This window comes from Apis mellifera, linkage group LG16 (assembly GCF_003254395.2).
Source record: "Apis mellifera strain DH4 linkage group LG16, Amel_HAv3.1, whole genome shotgun sequence".
Classification (NCBI taxonomy): Eukaryota; Metazoa; Arthropoda; class Insecta; order Hymenoptera; family Apidae; genus Apis; species Apis mellifera.
Genome location: NC_037653.1, coordinates 2,465,972 through 2,487,933, shown reverse-complemented (window position 1 = coordinate 2,487,933; position 21,962 = coordinate 2,465,972). Strand labels below are relative to the sequence as shown.

The following is a 21,962-nucleotide window of genomic DNA, read 5'->3' as shown; positions in this document are numbered from 1 at the left end:
CTATAAATTTCCATAGTCCAATTATCTTTCCTGCAGAATTGTCGGATGAACAGAGTATATTGTTCTCTCTATCATTGAAAGTATTAATTAATTCTTGTGTCTGACAAATTTCTGTATAGAATGTAGAATATGTTATATTACTTTTCCATGACAGAATTCACATCACATTATCCCTATTACCATTGCTAGATCAAGCAGAATCAATGTCGCACAATATTTGGCTTTGGCAGAAGTCTAGTCACGTGGTATATCTAACAATAACAGTGGGGATAATGTGACGTCACGTATTCTCCTCCTGTGTTATAAATTCGCGCAATTGAGCTACTTTTAGTGATAAAGAGGGCAGTATACTCGTCTGGTAACCTTGTTAAACGGATAATTAAAATAATTTTACATATCAATAATTACGTTTGTACTTATCAAAGTTTGCGCAATTATTACTTAAGATATTGATAAATAATTGAGAATAATGAATGTAAATAAGATTGAGAAGTATCGTTTCAATTATAGAGAACACATTATAGAGCTTTTTTTATTTGAATAAGTTTGAATAAACAGAAAACGAAACAAAAAATACTTTGTGCTAAATGCTGATCTATTTTATGAAAGAGTATTATGAGATTGTTGTGAATCAAATAATTTTATAATATTTGAATCATTATATTATTTTCGATATTAATACACTACTGTCCATGAGAATTTAGTCGTGAAACATGATTAAAAAATTTTTACATTATCACGTTTTTATATAAATAATTATATATATATAAACAATACATATATTTTTAAAATAAATTGTCACGTATAATTTATTCGATTTAATGTATCTATTATAAAGTGAAACTAAAATATAGAAACGAAATTTTTCTTTTTTTTTTATTATTATTATATTCATGTTCTTAGGTATCAGAGAGAGAAAAAAAATTGTCTTCCATACTTTATATTTTCTGCAAATTTTCAATATATGATTTAATACGAAAATATATATAAATCGCCTAACCTAAAAATATATTCCTCGTTTCATTCCTTTTGTATATATTTCAATAAAAATTATCGCCAAACAATGATGGACGGTAATGTAAAAAGTCTAAATTGTAATAATGATGAATTGATTTCCGTGTATGTAGCCCCTCGTTGTGTCACAGATTGAACAATGACGTTGAAAATGACGCACAAGCAAACAAAATTTCTTTTATTGATTTTTCAACTTCTCGTTCTCGTGTGTAATACCGTTCCTGCTGCTCTTACTCTTTTTTACGTACGCTTTGTAATAGAAATCGCCGAATAGCACGATCATGAAGAGATTTTGGGGAATCATTATCGCAGCTACCCACTTCGGGAAACCGCAATCCTCGACCCACGCCAGCGATATAAAGTGTACCAGTATTATACAAAATTGAGTGAGTTGTAATTGGGTCACGTATTTCTTCCACCATGGTTTACTTAATTGAAGCGAAGTGATCAGATAGTAGGTGTACATAACCACGTGAACGAAACTATTTATCGTACCTGCATATGGTAACAAATATTTATATTATTAAAAAAAATTATTTGACCGATACGGAAAATTTTAATCAATCGACTATTCTTCATGCATGAAACATCTCGCGATTTTTATTTATCAATCCTTAAATACTATTATTATTAACTTCCAATTATTATTATTAAACTATTATACTATATATTATATATATTATTATACTAATATTATTATTAACTTCCGCGTCCAATTATTATATATAATAAAAGAGATTTGTGTCGAAAATTTCATTATAGTAATAATAATAATAATAATAATAATAGGATTCATAAAGCGAGATCATTCATACTATTGTCATTATTCGACAAAATATTCGTGAGGAGAGACATATATCCCTGGCGTGCAAATTCATAATAATAAAGGGTGTCCCAAAATTAACGCAAGATTTGAATTAAATATAAAAGAAAATTTTTAGATGATGCCTTCTGGCCAAAATCCGCACCAAACAGTGACACGTTGTGGCAATTTTGGCGATTAACAAAGCCATCGTGAATATTTCGTATAAAATTTTCGAACTGGGGCCCCCAAACTTTCATTATTTTTAAAATATGTGTTCAATAATGAAGACACGTTGTTGCATCGTATAACGCTTCATTTTTACTAACCCTAAACTCTCAGTTGTCAAACTGTTCTTTTTTCAGAGTTGCTAACAACTTAAAATATTGGCAGCAAATTCAAATCTTGCGTTAATTTTGGAACATCCTATATAATTAGTTAAGTTAATCTCATGAAAGGATTAAATGATTTACCTACTAAGGTGACGTGGCCTCCAGGCAGGAATTTAGTGCATACCCACGTGCCAAAAATCATTCCTGTGTGATGATAGACGTGAAGGAACGATACTTGTTGTTGTTTTTTCCGGAGGACAAAGAAGACCGTATCGAGCAAATCGAAAACTTTTATTATGAAGTAAAACCAAACTGCCCTGGTTATCTGTGTTTCAAATAATCAGTATTAAAAAAAAAAAAAAAAAAAATAAGGATTTTTTTAATTATATGGAGAAAAAAAAAAGAAGAAGGAAAAAAAAATTCATTTGTACATACCTCTATTGCGCGAGGATCGTACGAATAATCAACTGGTTGACAATAGAAATTATAATCGTTTAGCCAGGCTAAAACCAATGCCTGGAATCAAGGATAAAAAATTGCATAATTTTTGTAAATATTATTAAAAATATATATATATTTTTATATCTCTTAATTTTATCGATCATTAAAACATTATTAATAATTTCGAGAAGATTTTTAATATAAATTTAAATTTTTATTTTTATTTTAATTTTTTGTATTCGTAAGATTTATAAAAAGTTAATAAAAAAATAACATTAATATTTATGACAAGTTGTTGATCGAATCATTTTTTTGTAATTTGTTATTCCTCTTTTTTCCTTTTTTTATAAAAAGAGATACATTTTATCACTAATATTAATATTCAATTTTATAATGAATTTTTTTTATTGAGTATGATGGAGAAAAGAAATTAAGTTAAATCATTCATACTTCCATTTAATAATCTTTAAGTTTCGCATTTAAATATCACGTAGAAAATTGTGGAATTAAAAAAAAAAATTTATTCTCACGTACCTTATAAAATAAGAATGAGCACGATACTATCTGAATCAGATTATATATCTGTAAAATTTTATCCAGATTGAATGGTTTCCTCCTTGCCATGATATTGGGTCCCAATTCGTACACAAAATACAAGTAAAAAATTATTATACCGAGAAAACCCCATGGTGATTCCATGAGGAAGTAGTCTTGCGTCCGAGGATCTCCAAAAAAACAAAAATTTTTATCTTAACATGTTGGAAAAAGATTTTAATTCATACATATCTATGTAAAAGGTTCATATTTTTTTTTTTCCGTATCTTTAATTTTTTCTTTTTTCAATTATTTCTTTTTATTATTTTCTATTATCGTAGAACCAAATCTATAAAAATATGGAATATATTAAACACTATAATATAAGAAAAGTATGTAAGAATGTTTACATTTCATTTAATCCATATTGTTAATTTATTATTTATATTGTTATACATGAAAATTTCATTCGTGCAAAATTTTTTTGGAAATTATAGAGGCTAGAACAAACGTAAAAATTAATATAACCAGAATTTATTATTGTATCATTAAAGTTATTAAATGTGTAATTTTATTAATGATGATTAAGGATTAAGTTATTAAGTTATTGTTCATATACTAATTAATTTTTAAAAATTAGAAAAATTAGAAAAGGAGAAAGAAGAAAAGACAAGAGAGAGTTTCTTTACCTAAAATCAATTTATCTTATTATCAATATTATATTATAAATTTAATAAATAAATCTTAATCGATATTTTTAATTTTTTAAATTAATTTTTATTAATTTTAATATTCTAGGATTAATAAAAATCAACATGTTCCCAATATTTAATTGAGATATGATTATTTTATATATATAATTTAATTTTTGTGTTAAACAAAAGTCATAATCATTTCTTCTATAGATATTAATATAATATTAATTTTTTTTTTAATATAATATAATTTTCTTAATATTTCATATATTTCTAATTCTGTTCACATTGAAATTTATTTCTTTTCCAATTCATTCAAAGAACTTGAAAAAAACGTGATAAATTTGCAGCAACTTTTATGTTTTCTTAGAGCTTTAAATTGAAAATATCTTATTATTGTTGTATCAATATTTTTTATATAAAATATATAAGAATAATTATATTTTATATGATTCGTATCTATTTTTTTTTTTTCATCTTCTCTTCTTCATATCAGTTTGTTTTATATATAAAAGATTTTATATTACTAATATTGTTATTATTATTAAGTAGAAAGAATGTATACAGAAATATTAATTCATTGAATTGTAAATAGAATTTTCTCCTTTATTTCTTATTTTATATATATATATATATATATATTACAAATACCTGACAGGTTTTCATTAATATGACGATAGCCGTCGTATACTCTTCTTATTAATGTAGCCATGATTTAACACTCCAATTAAATTTTTAGAAAAATCACATAAGATTGCAATATTTACTGATAAAATCAATTCAATTGTTTTGATTAAAAGATCGAATCGAATATTTTTTCCCCCTTTTTTAATTTTTAATATTTCTTCGGTATTACTTTAAACTTTCCAATCTTCTTACTGTCAACTTTTATTCGTTTTTATTTATACAAAAAAGAAAAAAAAAAAAGAAGAAAAAGAAAGAAGTCAAAATTATATCAAAATTCACGGTTTCACGGAATTGAATTTTATTTTTTTTCAAATATCTTATAAAATTAACGAATTATGATCGATGATTAATGTTGTACTTCATCAATCTAACTAAATTTCTGAACGAAAATTCAGAGTCATCTGATTAAAATAACTTACACTGAAAATTTTGATAAAGTCATTGCATTTATGAATATCATTATAATTGATTATAATGATTAATCTGAAATTAAAATAAAAGTAAAATGTTATGTAGCTACTTAATGATTAAAATTCTTCCAATCGATTTTATTTGAAAATGAACTATGTAAATTTTGACTTATGTAAATTTCCAATTCTATGCGTAACATTAAGAAATTTTGAATAATTATAAAAAAACGAATAATTGTATAAAACATATTGTTAATATAATTTTATTTGGATATTTTTGATTTTTTTTTTTTTATAACTTTATATTTATTCGCGCAAGAATTTGATCAAGAAGTAGAAATTTTTGATTATTTCTTAGAATTTATTGGAAATCATATTTATCAGAAGATTTATTCAACTTATGATTATTCTAGAACGTTTTATTAGAAATTTGGCATTGCATTATTTTGATTCAATTCAAAAATTTTCTAAAATTTTCTATATTTATTATTATATACAAAGTGAAAATTTTATAATATATATATTTTTTTTAACACACATGAATATACAATGGATTCATACAATGAACAAAAATGTTATTTTTAACAAATTTTTGAAATTGTAAATGTAATTATCAGTCATGAATTTTTATATAGTATACAAAGATAATCATTAATTTAACATTAATTATTTGTTGCGTGTTACAAATTTAAAAATTCAAAAGTAAGAAATTTAAAACAAAAAAAAAACATATATACATATATATATATATATATATATATATATATATATATATATATGTAATAAGAGTATAATATTTTGTGTTAAATAAATAGTACACGAAGAATAATATTTAGTACATATGATATATACAAAATAATTGAAGCACATTGGATTCTTTTGACATAAATTTTGTTAAAATATTTGAAATATTTTACTCGCAAAAAAATTATTAAGAAAATAATAATTTAGCAATTTTTCCAATTTTATTATCAGATTTTATATAATTTATAATGATACGTAATTGACATTATTTTCAATAATAAGAAAAATAAAAAGTTATCATCAAATTTTCACAAATTTTGTATTGTGATATAATTGTAAAAATTCGTTTGAAAAATGTAATTGATACATTGATGTATTAATTTTCTCTAAGGTATATTAAAACGTCAATATTTTTTTATTACTTTATTTTATAATATAATATAAAATTAATTAAATGTCAATGCTTCAATATTTTAATAAAAAAATTTCTTATATGTATTATATATGTATTTATATCGCTGATTATAAAATATTATACAAGATATAAATTTTTGAAACAAATATAAAACTTTGTGTATATTTGTATTATATATATATATTGTATATAACGAATGATTATAAAAAATTTATGATTATAATCTATTTAAAATTTAGAATCACTACGTGTTTCATTTAAATTATAATTTAAATGTTAGATGAAACGAGACATGGATAAAATGAGATACATTTATCTCTATCTCTGTTAAATTGTTTTTTCATCTCGCTTTACCTGATATACATTTAAATTACTTATAGCTTAGTCTCAATTAATATTTTTTTATTAACATTTGCATATATAACACTTTTGTATTGTTTTGATTTCTGGAATTGTTTCATGAATAATATATTAATATACATAACATTGTATATTAGATTAATTTTCACTCAAATTTACTTATCTGTATGTAACTTTATAAATTCCGTTCAAATGTTAATTTTATGTGATCAATAATTTATCAACTAATATAATGCATATAATGCATTATATTATATGTATAATTACACTTGTAATTATGCATATGCAAAATTATCATTTGATAATTTGTAAATATATGTATAATATGTGACGTAAAAAATATAATTATTATAATTACTTACATAAATACTTGGAAATACTAAAATTTCAATTATTTTGAATAATAATTTGAAGAGAGAAAAAAATTGAGTAATTATTTAACTTATTATTTTTTTAAAATAATGAATCTTTTAATTAACCAAATAAAAATCAATTAAAATACATTATTTATCAGCTTTATTTAAAATGGATTAACATTTAAATTGTTATATTTAAAATATTGCCAAGGTCTTTTTAAAATATTAGATATTAGAAAAATTGATATAAGGAAGAATAAAAAAAATTGTTGAATAATTCTATTACGTATGTGTTATATAAATATTATTGATAATCATCTATTTATATACATAATTATATAAACATTTATATATAACTTATCTTATGAATTTATAACGTATCCATTAAAATATACATTAAAACTGAATGATTCTTAATTAATGATAAAAAATTAATTTTTTTAAATAATTAAGATAAGAATAAAATTCTTTTTTTCTATTAATAACTTTTAACGACTTTTATTATCTTAATCTTCCATTGTAATAAATTTTTTTGTTTACAAGTATTTATTTATAAGAATTATATACAGAGTATTGGTAAACAGATTTTACAAGTAATTAATATGTTTTTAGTATATATGCACATGTGCAACATCACATGCATAATTTCTGGAAACAATATAAATGATATTTTAAAACAAAACGGATGAAGAGGTCTCGTAGGTTTAACGGTCATGATCTTTAAACAAAGACAACCAAGTTGAATAATCAGGGTTCCGCTGGATTTTGATGCATAAATTTTTAAATTTATTTAAAGTATTTTTTGATTGATCAGTTAATCAATATTGAAATCATTTTATAAAAATTTGAAGGAAATAATAATAAAACTTTTTAATTTTTATCTAAAAATAATAAGTTCTTTTATTGTATAACTATTGTCATATTTATATATATACAGATTAATGATGTATTTAAATTTCTTTTAATTTGATAAAATTTCAAAGATTATTTTAGAATATTATTTCAGTAATATTAAACATTTTGTTAATGTTTTCATAATTTTTCTCTTGTGATTATCAAATGTGTTATACTTTATTATATTTTGTATTTTGTTGTAAATATTTAAAATTATCTTATTAAAATAATCCATTATATAATGAAAAGTAATATTTCAAAAATAAAAGTATTAAAACACGAATTATAATAAAAAATAATTTATTTTAATACAAACCTGTTTTTATTTAGATATAATAGAAATATATTAAAAACATATTCCTCTTTGTTCAAATTCATTGATGAAAAATTTATTAGAACTCTAATAATTAAATTTCCCTCTAATGATAATATTTTATATATATACATATATATACATATAAAAAATATATATATATATATAAATATTTATATAAAAAATATGACATAAAGAATCATGAAAACTACAAATACCAAAATTATTATTTATGATAACAATACTTGTTCTACCTTACCAACAAATAAAGCAATTCGATGAGATCGATTGATAAGTCCTTTAATCGAGCGATTCCTTTATTACCGATAATATCGACCAGTAAGTTATCAAAAATTAATTTTACATTTCTCTTTATATCTCTAATTATAATTTTCAATACAATTTTTTTTTTCTTTTATAATAATTCGATTTCAAACTTTTTTTAAATACTGCCAATATTCAGTCATACAATTTAAAAGTAATTTATACATATTATAAATATATTCAATTAAAGGGAACTGTATAATCAATTAAATGTAGCTATTGTAAAAAAATATATTTAGATAAAAAAATTAAATTAATTTGCTAAAAATGTCACTCGGCATATTTCACAGAAGATCGAATCTCGTTTTCAAGCTAAGAAAACGAAATAGATCGATTGGTAATAAATTATCTGATCAAAATGTTATATGTTTTTCTCGCTAGAGGGCTAGACGTATCTAACGAATATGAATGTTCTTTTGTAACGAAGTGGATTTTGATAAACGAGAACCAAATGGCATTAAATAGTATCAATTCACTCCATTTTGTTCGCAGTCTTCGTTATTTTTTCAGTCTTATTTTTCTTCCGTTTTTCATTTTTGATGTAATTCTCGATGTAAAACGAACCAAACAGATAAATGAAAACCAACGAGTTAAAATTGAGCAGGAACGTAAGAAATAATGGGTAATTACAACCGTTGAAGTAGACTTGAAAAGTATGGACAAAAATAATGCAGAACTGAATTAATTGCAATGACGTCAAGTATTTCTTCCACCAGAGATATTTGTTCATATGTGGTCCGATCGAAGCCAGCATGTAGTATGCGTACATAATTATGTGAATGAACGCGTTGATGACACCCAACAATGTGCCATGGCCATTTGGCAAAAATCTGCAACCGATCCAACCGCAAATTGGCATCAATGCGTGGTGGTATACGTGAAGCGATGAGATCTGACGATTCTTTTTACGAAGGACGAAGAATACTGTGTCCAATAATTCTATCAACTTGCACGTGAAATAGAAATGAACAGCATTAGCCATCTGTAAATAATAATTTGATACGAGTTAATATAATGTATTTTATTGTTCATTCGTCACTTTATTAAGTTATATAAACGATTTAGCTTAGATAAAAATACTTTCCATCTAATCCATAATTTTAAAAATATTAAAATGTAAACAAAAAATATTTCTCTAAAATACATTACAAAATATATTACTTTAACATTCATTTATCTTGATTAAATTTTCAATTATGGCTATTTGACAAATTTTCTAATAAACATAAAAAATAATTTACCGATTGAGTTAATTTTATTTTTCTTTATTGCTACTTTAAGAATAATTGTAATTTTTTTTGCATTTTGCTAATCACTTTTCTTTTTATCAAAGTTATCGTTATTATCTAAAATTATTTAATTTTTCCATTATAAATTGTGGTTATCTTTAACTTTGTCTAAAAATTTATAAAAAGTAATCAAAATTTCAATCAAAATTTCTAAACCGACATTATTTTCTATTACTTATCGAATGATTTAAAATTTTAACGATTAAAAATAAATACCCTTCTAGATAGTGGATTGTCCGTATAATCAACAGGCTGACAATAGTAATTGTAATCGTGTAACCATCCAGCCATCAATCCTTCGTAGAAGAGGTATATACTAAACAGCACTTGGATAAAATTGTAAACAATCATGAGAGTTCTTAACTCATACGGTTTCTTGTCCTTCATGTATCTTGGTCCAGCTGATAAGGAAAAGTATAAATAACTGACAATTATCATTATCACCGGGCCTGGTCCTGATACCAAAAACCAATCTTTCGTTATTGGATCTGAAATTATTGAAAACAAATGTTAACGTTACGATGTATCCAGTATTAAGTATATGTAAATTGTATGTCTTGCACGTAGAAAATCGATAATAAAAATCTGCAAACTCGTCGAGGAAATATTATTTTAATAAAAACTTTGAGCGATATTAAACGATATTAACGATACGTATATGCAAAAATACATAGTTTTAAATAATTTTTCCATTTTTATTATTACATCTTACACAATGCTAATCTTTTTTTTTTTTTTTTTTTTTTTTATAAAAATAACTTACGGCCTTTATTCTCCATAATATCCTTATATAACTCCATGATTACCGACATTGTTGTTGATTAATAACAAGAAAACCTGAAAGGAAAAAATAAAAAAAGAATCAATAGATCTAGTTTTTTCTGTTGGATAAATACATTGATTTGAATATATAAATTTTAATGATGATATGAGTTCATCAATTGTTATCATTGTTATTCATCAATGTTTATCTTCATCGAATGTTTCAAAGGCAAATTTCTCAAGGGATGAGAGAGAGAGAGAAAGAGAATATTAATCTTAACACGTGTAATCGTTTCGAAAATAAATATTACAAAATAAGTTTGTTGAATAAATTCGAACTTCTTGTGCAAGAAAAAAATACAAAACAAACGCAAAAGTTTATGTATATACAAACTTCGATCGAAGTTTATTTATTAAATTATAATCAATTTAGGTTTGCGTTAGATGAAACGAGACAAAAACAGCGAAGATGATTCTTTTCTCCGCTACGCGCGCCACCGTCGCATTTCTCGTCTCGTTTCAACGCAAATTTAATTTGCTCATAACATAAGCCTCAATTAACATTTCTATATAACGAATTTTTCTGTTTGTTTTGACTTCTGGAATGAACTTTCCAAAAAGGTGTGTCATGAATATATTAATAGTCTGTATGAACCAATAGTTATCTGCAGGCTGTTGCAATAAATAATAGTAGATAGCCTGGATAATAAATATTGAAATTGACGTCCCTTTTTCATTTCACTTGCGATCGGATTTATTGTTTCTAGATAATATGTACCATAATATATGTATAAAATACATAATACACGTGCATATAAAATTTTTATATTTTATTTTATCCATTAATTCGTATTATGAAAACTTATTGTATAACGAAAATATTAAAACGTGCACATATAGATGATTGAAATAATTAATTAATCTGAATTTATCAAACTATTTCTTATATACATATAAAAATGTTTCAAATAAAAATTAACTTAATATCAAGCGAGACAAAAATATAATTTTCATTTCACGTTTCATGAATTTCTTCAACGATTGTGAAGAAACAAAAAAAAAAAATGAAATCCATCATTCCAACAGATTTGGTACTTTTCCAAGCCAATTAACGAAACAATAGCGCGAGAGTCCTTGATCCCAAGACGAATTCCTTCGTTTTCTAATTATTTCTCAATTACAGAGGAATGCAATCAACGAAACTACAAGTTTGCGTTGATACTACTTTTTCCTACCGGTGCATATGGCCGAGAAAATTGTCAAGACTCGTTCCACGAGTAATATTCTTCGTCACACCGGCACATTGTGTGACAATGGCCTTTCATATCGTGTCTCGTGACGTGGTCTCTGAATCGAATCTTTTTCGATAGACTATGGCGTGAAAAAAAAAGTCGTCCAAAGTGAGGAAGGACAAAGAAATACGTTTCCTTGTACGGCACGGAAGGTAAATTAGGAATCAGCATTATCATGGCTCGTTAACGGATTGCCAAATCGAGACAAGTGGTTAGCCATACAAAGTTGACATGTGTACAAAAAATAGAATACCCGATAGGATTAACATCGTTTGTTTTTATTTTTAATACGCTATTTTATGAAGCATTATAGGAATGCTGATGTAAGAACATTATCGAGAGTCGAGATCTGTTGAGTTTAATTTATATTGAATTTTAGAATTAAGGTTAGGATTTTAATTTGAGAAAGTAAATTTCTTCTTTATACTTTTTTATACTTTTTGCAAATACATTGTTACAAGAATTAATTTCACAGTCTTGAACATTTTGTTGAAAAAGTATTGGCCTATATATAAAGACAATTATATTTAAACAAAGAAAAAGAAAAAGAAAAAGAAAAATTTGATTGAAGTTTATATTGAGATATATGATGTAAGAAGAATTTTCTCAATAATTATTCTTAATAATGTAATAGTGCTATCAGGTGGTTTCCTTGATTTCAAAAATAATGCATTATACAGTTATTAGAATTTTTTTTACTTTTCTATCATTGTTCAAGATTTCATTTCTATTACATGTACATTATATATTTTTAATTTAAATAAATTCTTAAAATTTTTTTTCCAGATAATTAACTGAAGAAATCAGTTAATAATCAAAAAAAAAAAAAAAGAAAAAAATATATAATAATATCACGATAATAATTATATAACGAAAGAAATTTTTATTCCATAATTATTTACGTAAACATACCACTACTAATACCACTACAGTATCCTTTTATTATTATTGATTAGGTTATTAACGAGAGATTATTTCATTCTTTTCAAACTATCAATTCTTAATCCAAGTATAATAATCAATTTTTATAAAAAATAAAAATTAATCAAAATTTCATAACTATATAACACAATTGATTTACTACAAAGATTCAAAATAATTTCATTTTTTTATATGATAATTAAACGAATCATATTTTAATAAAATTAAAAAAAAAAAGAAAATTGTAAGAACAACAATCTTAAATTGCTACTAAGATTGATATTAAAAAAATTAATAAATAAATAAATACTTAATCCACATGCTACTTTTTGGACAAGTATAAATTATTCAACGAATTATCACTTATCACAAAGCATGACATTACTTAATTAAATTTTTCTTCTTAATTTTTTTTTGTTTGTTTTTTAACAAATTATCGAAAATATCATTGAAACGAGCACACAGGAAGTGGGCATTGAACAATTTTTATCGTAAAACAACAAAAATTATTCAAAGACCAACGAAAGATCGAGGAACAAGGAGCACAAAGAATCGTGGAGGGATGCAGTCTTAGTTGGGACGGTGCAGACTGAAAGGGCGAATAAATATTTCTCAACTAGCGAAACCAAGGTGAACGGGATCGTTAACGTGCCACTGCTTTTCTCCGTTTAAAATCTAACTTCACGATTTAAAGAAAAAGAAAAAGAAGAAGAAGAAGAAGAGGAAGAAAAAAAGAAAACATCTATCGCTATTAAATTCACGATATCTAAACACGTGTTTCGGGAGTGGAAGGATACACGTACGATTTGCATATCCTTCTCCTTTTTTAAAGGATCGAATTAACGATCCACCATTTCTCTCCATTTAATAAATAAACAAAAATATAATAAACATTTTCAAACCCGGCGAATTTATTATTATTATTATATCCGAGAAACTGATATAATCCGATGGATTTGAAATTTGGATTTTTGAGAGAAAAAATTTTTAAATTCTTGCCAATCTCGTTCTGCTTGACTTTGTTTTTCCTTTCGGCCGAGCGTTATTTTATTTAATGTCCAAATTTGAATTTGAATTATTCGAGAAATGAGAGATTTATCGATGATTGCATCAATTCTTTTCCTCTTTCAAATTTTATATTTAACTTAGTGTTTTTTTTTTTTTATATAAGTAAATGGTAACCCTGTTTGGTAATTAAATTTTCATCAAGATTTGTAAATTTAGTCGAGAAATAATATTAAAAAATTGTTGGTGCTTTTCATTTCCATCCAAAATGAAATCAAAATGAATCGAATCTTTGAATCTAATTGAAACATGGATTAAAAAATAAATATATAATAATTGTGTAATAATAGTCATTTGATATATTCGAATGAGTATAGAAAATTTAAGGAATGGTTGTTGCACGACCATCAGAACAAGCACAAAAATTGATATGCAACAATGTTTTACAAATAAGTTGAAAAAACGTACGTATCTATACAAAAATTGTTGCGCGTCGATTTTTCTTCCTTGTTACAATCTCTGAAATTGTTGTATTATGAAGTTAAAAATTACCGATCTATAAATGATTTATTACTTTGTTTTATTGCACGTTGCCCAAGCTGCAAAATTGTTGTTAATCGTTAAGCCGCGTTGAGCAACTCTCAAGATAGATTAAATAAATTACATTCTGCCGTTCAAAATCGTGAACCAAATGCTAATTAGATAAAGTAAACGGTTAAGAGTAACTTGACTTATAATTTGCATTGCAATATTAGGTGGTCTCATAAATAAAAATCACTTTAAATGCAAATCGTGGATGCAAAGGATTGTTCATCATTCAGCTTTTGTTGTAAAATCAAATCTCAAGTTTTCATTGTGAAATAATCAATTAACAAGCGGACGATTGTTGCTAAAAAATCTTTTTTAAAGTTTCTTTTTTTTAAGAAGATTAAACAAATTTTTTGGAAAAAGAATTAAACGAAATTAATCGAGCGAGATGAGTTTACGAATTTCTCACGAATAAAAATGAATCGATTATATATTTATATGATATTTGACATTATTTATAAGATAATATAAAAATGAAACTTAAAAAAAAAAAAAAAATTATCATTAAAATTATTTTATCAATTTTAGTTTACGTTTCAACCAATCTAAGCTATTTAATTTAACTCCAGCTTAAGAAAATCGTCAAATTATCAATGCTTGTTAAAATCGTGGTAAAAAACGAAAGAATCTACACGATTTTTGCAAAAATTGAAGAAAATGAGTAAATATTTTGAAATAAATATCAAGAAACGGTTAAAAGGTTACTCGATATGTATTAATGTTGACGTTGCAATCGTTCGATTCATTTGTCACAATATAAGCGATAAACTTACTTGAAAAGAAAAGAAAAACGAGATAAAAGAAAGAAATATCATTTCCTTAACTTGACCACTATTAAAATTATACCATTGACACGGTATTTCACTAAATAATTCATTAGCAATATCCTTCGATTTTATATGGAAAAAGGAATACGATATAATATTTCCAACGGTATAATATTATAAGCGAGTTGTTATACCGCAGCAACTTGCGATTGGAACTGGCTGCATAATCGATGGAGCACATTGGAAATCTCGTCTCGACACGTACAAACATTTGCAAAGATCGAAATTAGCCGAGCTATCAATGCGTAAACTAGCTCGGTGGGAATATTTGCAAGGAAATAGAGAGAAAGACGGAGAGAAAAAGAGAGAGAGAGAGAGAGAGAGAGAGAAAGAAAGGAGAGGAAAAAAAAATTTGGAAACAAGTTATGCGTCAAGGTTCAAGGCAGGTGAATTTTATAAAATTATTGTTCCGTAATTCTACACTGCTCATTGAGGCTGCGTTCACTGTGGGAGGAAAAGTGTAAAGTAATAAACCGGTTGCACGAAACAAATTCCATTGGCAAGCAAATATGATCAAAAGAAAACTGAAAGAATATATAATCAACGTAGAATCGAATGGCTGTTCAATTATGATCACGAATCAAATGATTCCTGCTTGATTAATTGTTTGGTTACTTTATAGGTTAGGTCAGGTTAGAAAGGAAATAACCGGGATTGCTTGATTAGTTATTTACAGTATTCGTAAATAAAGTGGAATAAAATGGAATATAATCGATCACATTTGGTGAATGTTTAACGAGAAATCGAATGTTTTCGAATAACAATTTTAATGAAATGTTTAAATAATCGATCGATACGAGATACGTCGAAATAAATTGATCGAATTTCACGTTCAAGTAAATAAAAGACTTAAAACTTTTATATTACTCGTATTCTTTTTTCGATTTTTAAAAAATTAAAATTGAAAAAAAAATAATAGATTTGATATTTCATCGGTAAAAAAATTATCGTTTTAAATTCACTCAAAGCGTATAAATCGGATAATTACGCACCTCTACCACAAAATTTCGCAACGTTCCTCTTTCGTTCAAAAAGAATTGTTTTCTTTTTCGTTTGCAAATTAATTATTTCATATTACCACCGTGTCGAATATTTTCGCGACAATTAATCGAGTTTATACGAAATCACGCGAGATGGCGCTGCACCTTGACCACCGGATTCATGACATTTATGAACCCGCAAGATCTCAAATTGTAAATAAGTAACAATTACATCGCGGTATTTCAAAGTTTGACTCTCAACAGCGCGCGGTCATTGATATTTTCTTCTACAGTCCTCGATACAACCTACGTGTCGTATTAACCTTTCGAAATATTGCATGTAGGTTCAGCTGTATGGAAAAATGATTATCTACTTATGCGTAATATTATCGTCATCACTGCAAGACTGCTTCACGCGTTTAAAAAAAAAAAATGTATGGTTAACGATCTTCTATACCAACACGTCCAACTAACAATGTCGCCCATTGAAGTTTTCCTCTTCCATTTTGGAAATTGATTACTTAAACATATTACGACATATTATCGCTACATGTTCTTTCGTACGTCTCTTTTTGGTAAAAGGAAAACGCGCCAAAGATCTATCTCTCGTCATTGTAACTCAACTCGACTCTTAGATGGATTTGGAAAGCAGTGATGGCAATGAGAATGAAAAAAAAAAAAAGAAAAGGGAGAACAAAGAAAACGTTATTTGTTTTTCTCGTCGACTCTGGTAATTACTAACAAAGTGATTGTAATAATAGCTCATTCAAATTAATTTTTTTTTAAATTTTAATGATAATTATTAAAAAAAAAAAAAAAAAAAGAAATTGAATAAAAAATTTTTCGATTCTCAAAAAATTGTCAAAATTCTCAGAAATATTTTATACGTTATTCTCTTTAACAAGGAGGATATATTTTTATTCAAAAAATAAAATTTGGAATTTTTTAAATTCTTTTTTAAATTATAATCAATAGACAACAATAGGTAATAATAATTGTTACTTAAATAATAAATTTAAATAATGTGATTGTATAAATGACACAATGGAGAATGAAATATTTCTTTTTGCAGGAAAATGACCAATCAGCTGTTCCACGAATTAATAGAGAGAATGAGCAGGCAATTGTTAATTTTGATTTGTTATTCGAATCGAAACGAATTTAAATTTTTATTTTAAACGATTTTTTATATTGATTTTATACTAAATCGTATCACGATATCATAATTAATGAAAGAAGTTAAAAGAATGGAATTATTTCTCCATGTGGCATGGATCGCTTATTATTAAATTAATTATTCAACCATTTTGAAAATATACATAAACGTTTGTTTCGAATGGATAAAATCGATTTATCATATGCTTCTAGCATAAGCTGTTAAATTTTATACAAAATTTCATGTTCATTTCAATTAATAAATGGAATAAATTATCGATCTATATTAACGATTTATTGCACAAATTGTAAAATTATTAGGATTGTATTTAAATTGATAAAAGAAATAAAATTTCCTTTATATAATGGAATAACATTTTGGGCTGTGAGAGATATGTATTAAAAAATGTTTTCTTCACGGTATAGAATAATAAAATTTTTATCTAAAATATTTGCATTATTGTGCACACGTTATAAAAGCTTCAAAATGAATTCGATAATCGTATATAACAGACTAATGAGGTGGAATCGTGAATTTAGAAAAAAAAAAAAAAAAAAAAAAAGGATTTAAAGCAATACCTAGGCAAGGGTATAAAAAGATAAAGTGGAGATATTTGAGTGGTAATATTTTATCATAAAAACAAGAGAAACATTTACGATTGTTTGCGCGAACCAAACAGCATTAATTCGAATTTTCAATAGATCCAAGATCTTCGTTTGTTGTTTGACATTTTTTTTTTTTCTTCAACAACTACTTGTTAACACCATGCCAAGAAATATTATTCACTATTAGCGGATACGAAACAATAGAATTAAATAATAATAAAATTGAACGGTGGAATAATAATTTCGAGTAAAATTGGAAATCATTTTCCATAATAATTGTATAAAAATATCTATAGATGGTGGATATAAAATTTCGAATTATATCGAAACAATTAATTGAAATAATTGTTTGATTGATAAATTATTATTATTAAAAAAAAAAAATCATTATCATAATTTTAAAATCTAATATTTTTCCTTTTTTTTTAGACGAGCTGATTCGTTAGAAAAATATTTTTTCACTTATAAAAAGAAAGAAAAAAAGAAAAACTGAATAAATTTAAATATCGAATATTTAAAATTATTATATTAACTTTTGTCTGAAGTTTTTCTAATTTCAACTTCCAATCTTTTATAAATAATTCACATTTTGCATAATTTATGATAGGATGTTTCATTTAAATTAAATTAAATTTCATTTTTCAGTTTCATTTTCATTAAATTTTAAATTCATAATTTTATCACTCAGCATCAACAAATTGATTTTCAAAATTCAAGATTGTCAAAAATTAATAAAAATGTATGATAATCTTTAATATTTAATTAATATCCAAAAAAATTTATTTTTACTCTATTTCTTTATGTTCTCAAGTAGAATAGTTTAATTAGTCAATTAAAAATTATATTTAAATAATCAAGCGGTGAAAATTTTCATTTTACAAAGTGTTAATATTAAACCTTTGAAGAATCGATTCTACAAATTGAAACAAATGCAAAAAGCGATATATAAAAATGTCGTACCGAGGCTTATTTATTAAGTTATAAGCGTGAATAGCTAGCTATTAGGTGAATAGCTCCATCTCTATCACACTTCATCTCTATCTTGCTTCACTTAACGCACTTAAATTATAATACAATAAATAACATAATAAATAATCGAAAATTTTACACATCATATTATCATACTATATGAATTACATTTATTAATATATATATTCAATGCACTACTTTTAATAAGTACATAATTTTTTTATGCATCTTTATTATTTAAAGGAATGCTGTGCGTGATATTTTCTTAAGAAAAAATGAAAATCAATTTTTTCGAAAAAAAAAACCATCACGATAGAGAATCGATATCAAAATTGTATAATATTAAATAATTGTTTCAGATTATTATAATATATTATGATCTTGTTAGCTATGCAATAAAAAAAGAAGAGGAATTAAAAAAAAGAGAGAAAAAAAAAATATGAGAATAATATGTAATTCAAACAATTGAAATCACATATGTATCGTTTTTGACATTTAACATTAATATTAACATAAAAAGCGTTTTAAATGTAATGCAATTGTCATCATCGATCAATCGATGATGTAATAACGATGATATAACATAATAGAATATTGTATGCATAAATAGTAAACATTGGATAAATGGAATTCATTAACGATAGTGATTACAAAATGAATTTATAATAGTCAATCGCATAATTAACGGATATAAATTTATTTACCGATTTATTTATAAGATTTTAAATTTTATTCAGATATTAAAATAATTATACAATCGTCAACCGATTCATTTTTAACTTCAACTGTAATTGATTAATGATTGAAAAAATTCTATCCAGGAAACTGAATCGTTGATTATCGACTGTGAATGATGCAAATCATATTTTTTTTTCGAATAAATTTTATTAATATTTTATATTTTGTATGACGCAAAAATATCTAATAACAAAATTTCGAAATAAAACATAATTTCGAAATAATTGGAATTTGATAATTCTTATATATTCTTATATATATACACATATTCTTATATAATTATAATAAAAATTAAAAATACTCGTATACTGATTATATATAAAAAAAATTCAAAAATTTTGAGGTTATAAACGATAGATCGGGATAGAGTTATCTCTATCTCTGTCTTCGTTATATCATCGTTTCAATCTCCTATCTCACTTCCTGTTTGCAATTGAACAATTTTTATGCTCGTTCGATTCTTTAAAAAAATTTTCACTTGTAATTTATCATATTAACACTTTGTATAAATCATTTTACTTCCTTCCGTCTTATTTTAATTATATATTAATAATATTTTATTCTTTATTATTATATTATTCAGATCATTTTGTAATTGTAATTGTAATTACACTTACTATGTAATTGAATCATTGAATATAAATGGCTAATTTTATTAATATAAAAATTTTGATAATACTATTTCTTGATTCAGGATGAAAAACAGTAAAATTAATCAAAAGATAAAATAATTTCATCAAAAGAGTAAAAGAAATTGTGTGAAAATAAGGCTGTTAAGAATTTTATGCTGCATTTAAATATATATTTCTAAATTTAGTTTGGAAAGAGATTGTAAAATTAAAAAAAAAAAAAAAGATAATGAAAATACTAATATTTGCAAGAATATATTCAAATTAAAAAAAAAAAGTGTCTAATTTCAGATTTTTAATTGCAACTTTGAAGAATTAAATTTATACATATAATATAAAAATATGTAAAATCACTATTACTTTCCCTCTTAACAAGATAACTTTAATTTCTTTTAACAAATCTTAATTTCAATTTTCATCTTTTTCATCTTTACAAGATTTTTCATCTTTACAAGATTAACATAATTTCACTCAACACTTTTTAAAAAAATTGAGAACTTTGCAGAAGGCACATTCAAAAATAAAAAACGTAAAGATTATCCCTCTTATCTTGTTCAACATTTATCAAGATTAACTTTTATTTCTTCCTCCACGAAATTTCACGTCAAGATCTACATTCTCATCCATCCCGAAATCACCACACCGATTTACATAATTTCCCCCTCAATTAGATCGAAGAAACGATTCAAGAACGATTGAAGGTGAATCTGCCTCGCCGTAAGACCCTTCAATGGCACACACCGTACACAACAGTACTGGGGCAGCCGCGGCGTGAAATCGGTCGATAAAGCACCACGCGCACTATAAACAGAGAAGGAAGAAAGAAAACGTACTCTTACCTGTTGCGACTAGGGTTCGTCCGACTAACCGACGATGTAACAAAAAACGAAAACAAAAAACCAACTGCTTTCTCTCTCTTTCTCTTTCACTCTCTCTCTCTCTCTCTCTCTCTCTCTCTCTCTCTCTCTCTCTCTTGACTCGAATGTACATATATATATATACATATATATATATATACGTTTTTCTTTTCTTGCCTTTTCTATCTCGTGCGTCTCTACTCCGTCCAATTTCCAAGATAGATCGATGGGTCAGTTCGAAGGAAAATAACGATCGCGGGAATCTTTGTTATTATTGTTGTTGTCTTCTCTCTCGTTGTTGCAGCGATGAAACGACCGATCGGTAACGAACAACACTAACAGGACACCGCGGTAACCGCGTGTGTAATCCGTGGAAACTGTTATCGGTTATAGACGAATGAATGTCTCGGTCCGTGTTTCGATACGTGTTTCGTGCCCACGACTCGTTTGATGCCAAGGTTCTCTTTCCCTTTTAGTTTGGCCGCGGACGATATCCTCTACGGTCTGACAACGCAAAGCTGTGCAGTCGTAGTCTTATATCCCTTCCAGCCGGTCCCCTGAAGTTATGTACAACGATGTGGTCGATACGAGTCGATGTTAGCGGATTTCCGATTTCCATTTCGTGCGTTCCTCTCCACCGTTACGTTTCTTTCGTCTAATCTAAAATGTTTGCGTTTTCCTTTTTTTTGACGTAATTCTTATTATACGGGTCTCTTTCTCTTTCTCTCTCTCTCTTTCTCTCTATCTCTCTCTCCCCCTCTTTCTCTCTCGCCGTCTTCCTTTTTTTCTTTTCTTTTTTTCCGCCTTCTCTCCCCTTCTTCTCCCTTCCTCCTTTATAACTTGACGTATGTTCGATATAATTGAAATTCTGTGTTCTGGATTCATAAAGTATTTACATATTTGGATTATCGATAGAAATTACAATAGATCAAGAGTTTACAGATAATAAATAATGTATTATGTTATCATTATATATAGGGTGTTAATAAAAATGTAGGACACATTTTTTTTTTTTGGAGGATG

At 25.5% G+C, this 21,962-nt stretch overlaps 2 protein-coding genes across 2 annotated transcripts; both read right to left on the bottom strand.

The window, feature by feature from the left end:
• Window positions 1–862: 862 nt before the first annotated feature.
• LOC102655009 (elongation of very long chain fatty acids protein AAEL008004) lies at window positions 863–4,881 on the bottom strand. The gene is made up of 5 exons (XM_006557776.3): window positions 4,470–4,881; window positions 3,124–3,314; window positions 2,584–2,664; window positions 2,290–2,473; window positions 863–1,509 (listed from the first exon to the last, which is right to left on the bottom strand). Exons 1-5 carry the CDS (start codon window positions 4,528–4,530, stop codon window positions 1,193–1,195), a joined length of 834 nt encoding a protein of 277 aa, XP_006557839.1. The 5' UTR covers window positions 4,531–4,881; the 3' UTR covers window positions 863–1,192.
• Window positions 4,882–8,285: 3,404 nt separating this feature from the next.
• Window positions 8,286–21,567, bottom strand: LOC724552 (elongation of very long chain fatty acids protein AAEL008004). The gene is made up of 4 exons (XM_001120442.5): window positions 21,117–21,567; window positions 10,374–10,447; window positions 9,827–10,098; window positions 8,286–9,303 (listed from the first exon to the last, which is right to left on the bottom strand). Exons 2-4 carry the CDS (start codon window positions 10,420–10,422, stop codon window positions 8,794–8,796), a joined length of 831 nt encoding a protein of 276 aa, XP_001120442.2. The 5' UTR covers window positions 10,423–10,447; window positions 21,117–21,567; the 3' UTR covers window positions 8,286–8,793.
• Between the last annotated feature and the right edge of the window lie 395 nt (window positions 21,568–21,962).

Excerpts from the sequence above, each read along its gene's own strand:
- LOC102655009 (XM_006557776.3), bottom strand. The coding sequence starts at position 4,530 with ATGGCTACATTAATAAGAAGAGTATACGACGGCTATCGTCATATTAAT. Across the intron at positions 2,665-3,123 it reads GCTCATTCTTATTTTATAAG|GCATTGGTTTTAGCCTGGCT; the intron begins GTACGTGAGAAT and ends CCTTGATTCCAG. Across the intron at positions 1,510-2,289 it reads AGGCCACGTCACCTTAGTAG|GTACGATAAATAGTTTCGTT; the intron begins GTAAATCATTTA and ends TACCATATGCAG.
- LOC724552 (XM_001120442.5), bottom strand. The coding sequence starts at position 10,422 with ATGTCGGTAATCATGGAGTTATATAAGGATATTATGGAGAATAAAGGC. Across the intron at positions 10,099-10,373 it reads TATTATGGAGAATAAAGGCC|ATCCAATAACGAAAGATTGG; the intron begins GTAAGTTATTTT and ends CAATAATTTCAG. Across the intron at positions 9,304-9,826 it reads ACAATCCACTATCTAGAAGG|ATGGCTAATGCTGTTCATTT; the intron begins GTATTTATTTTT and ends TATTATTTACAG.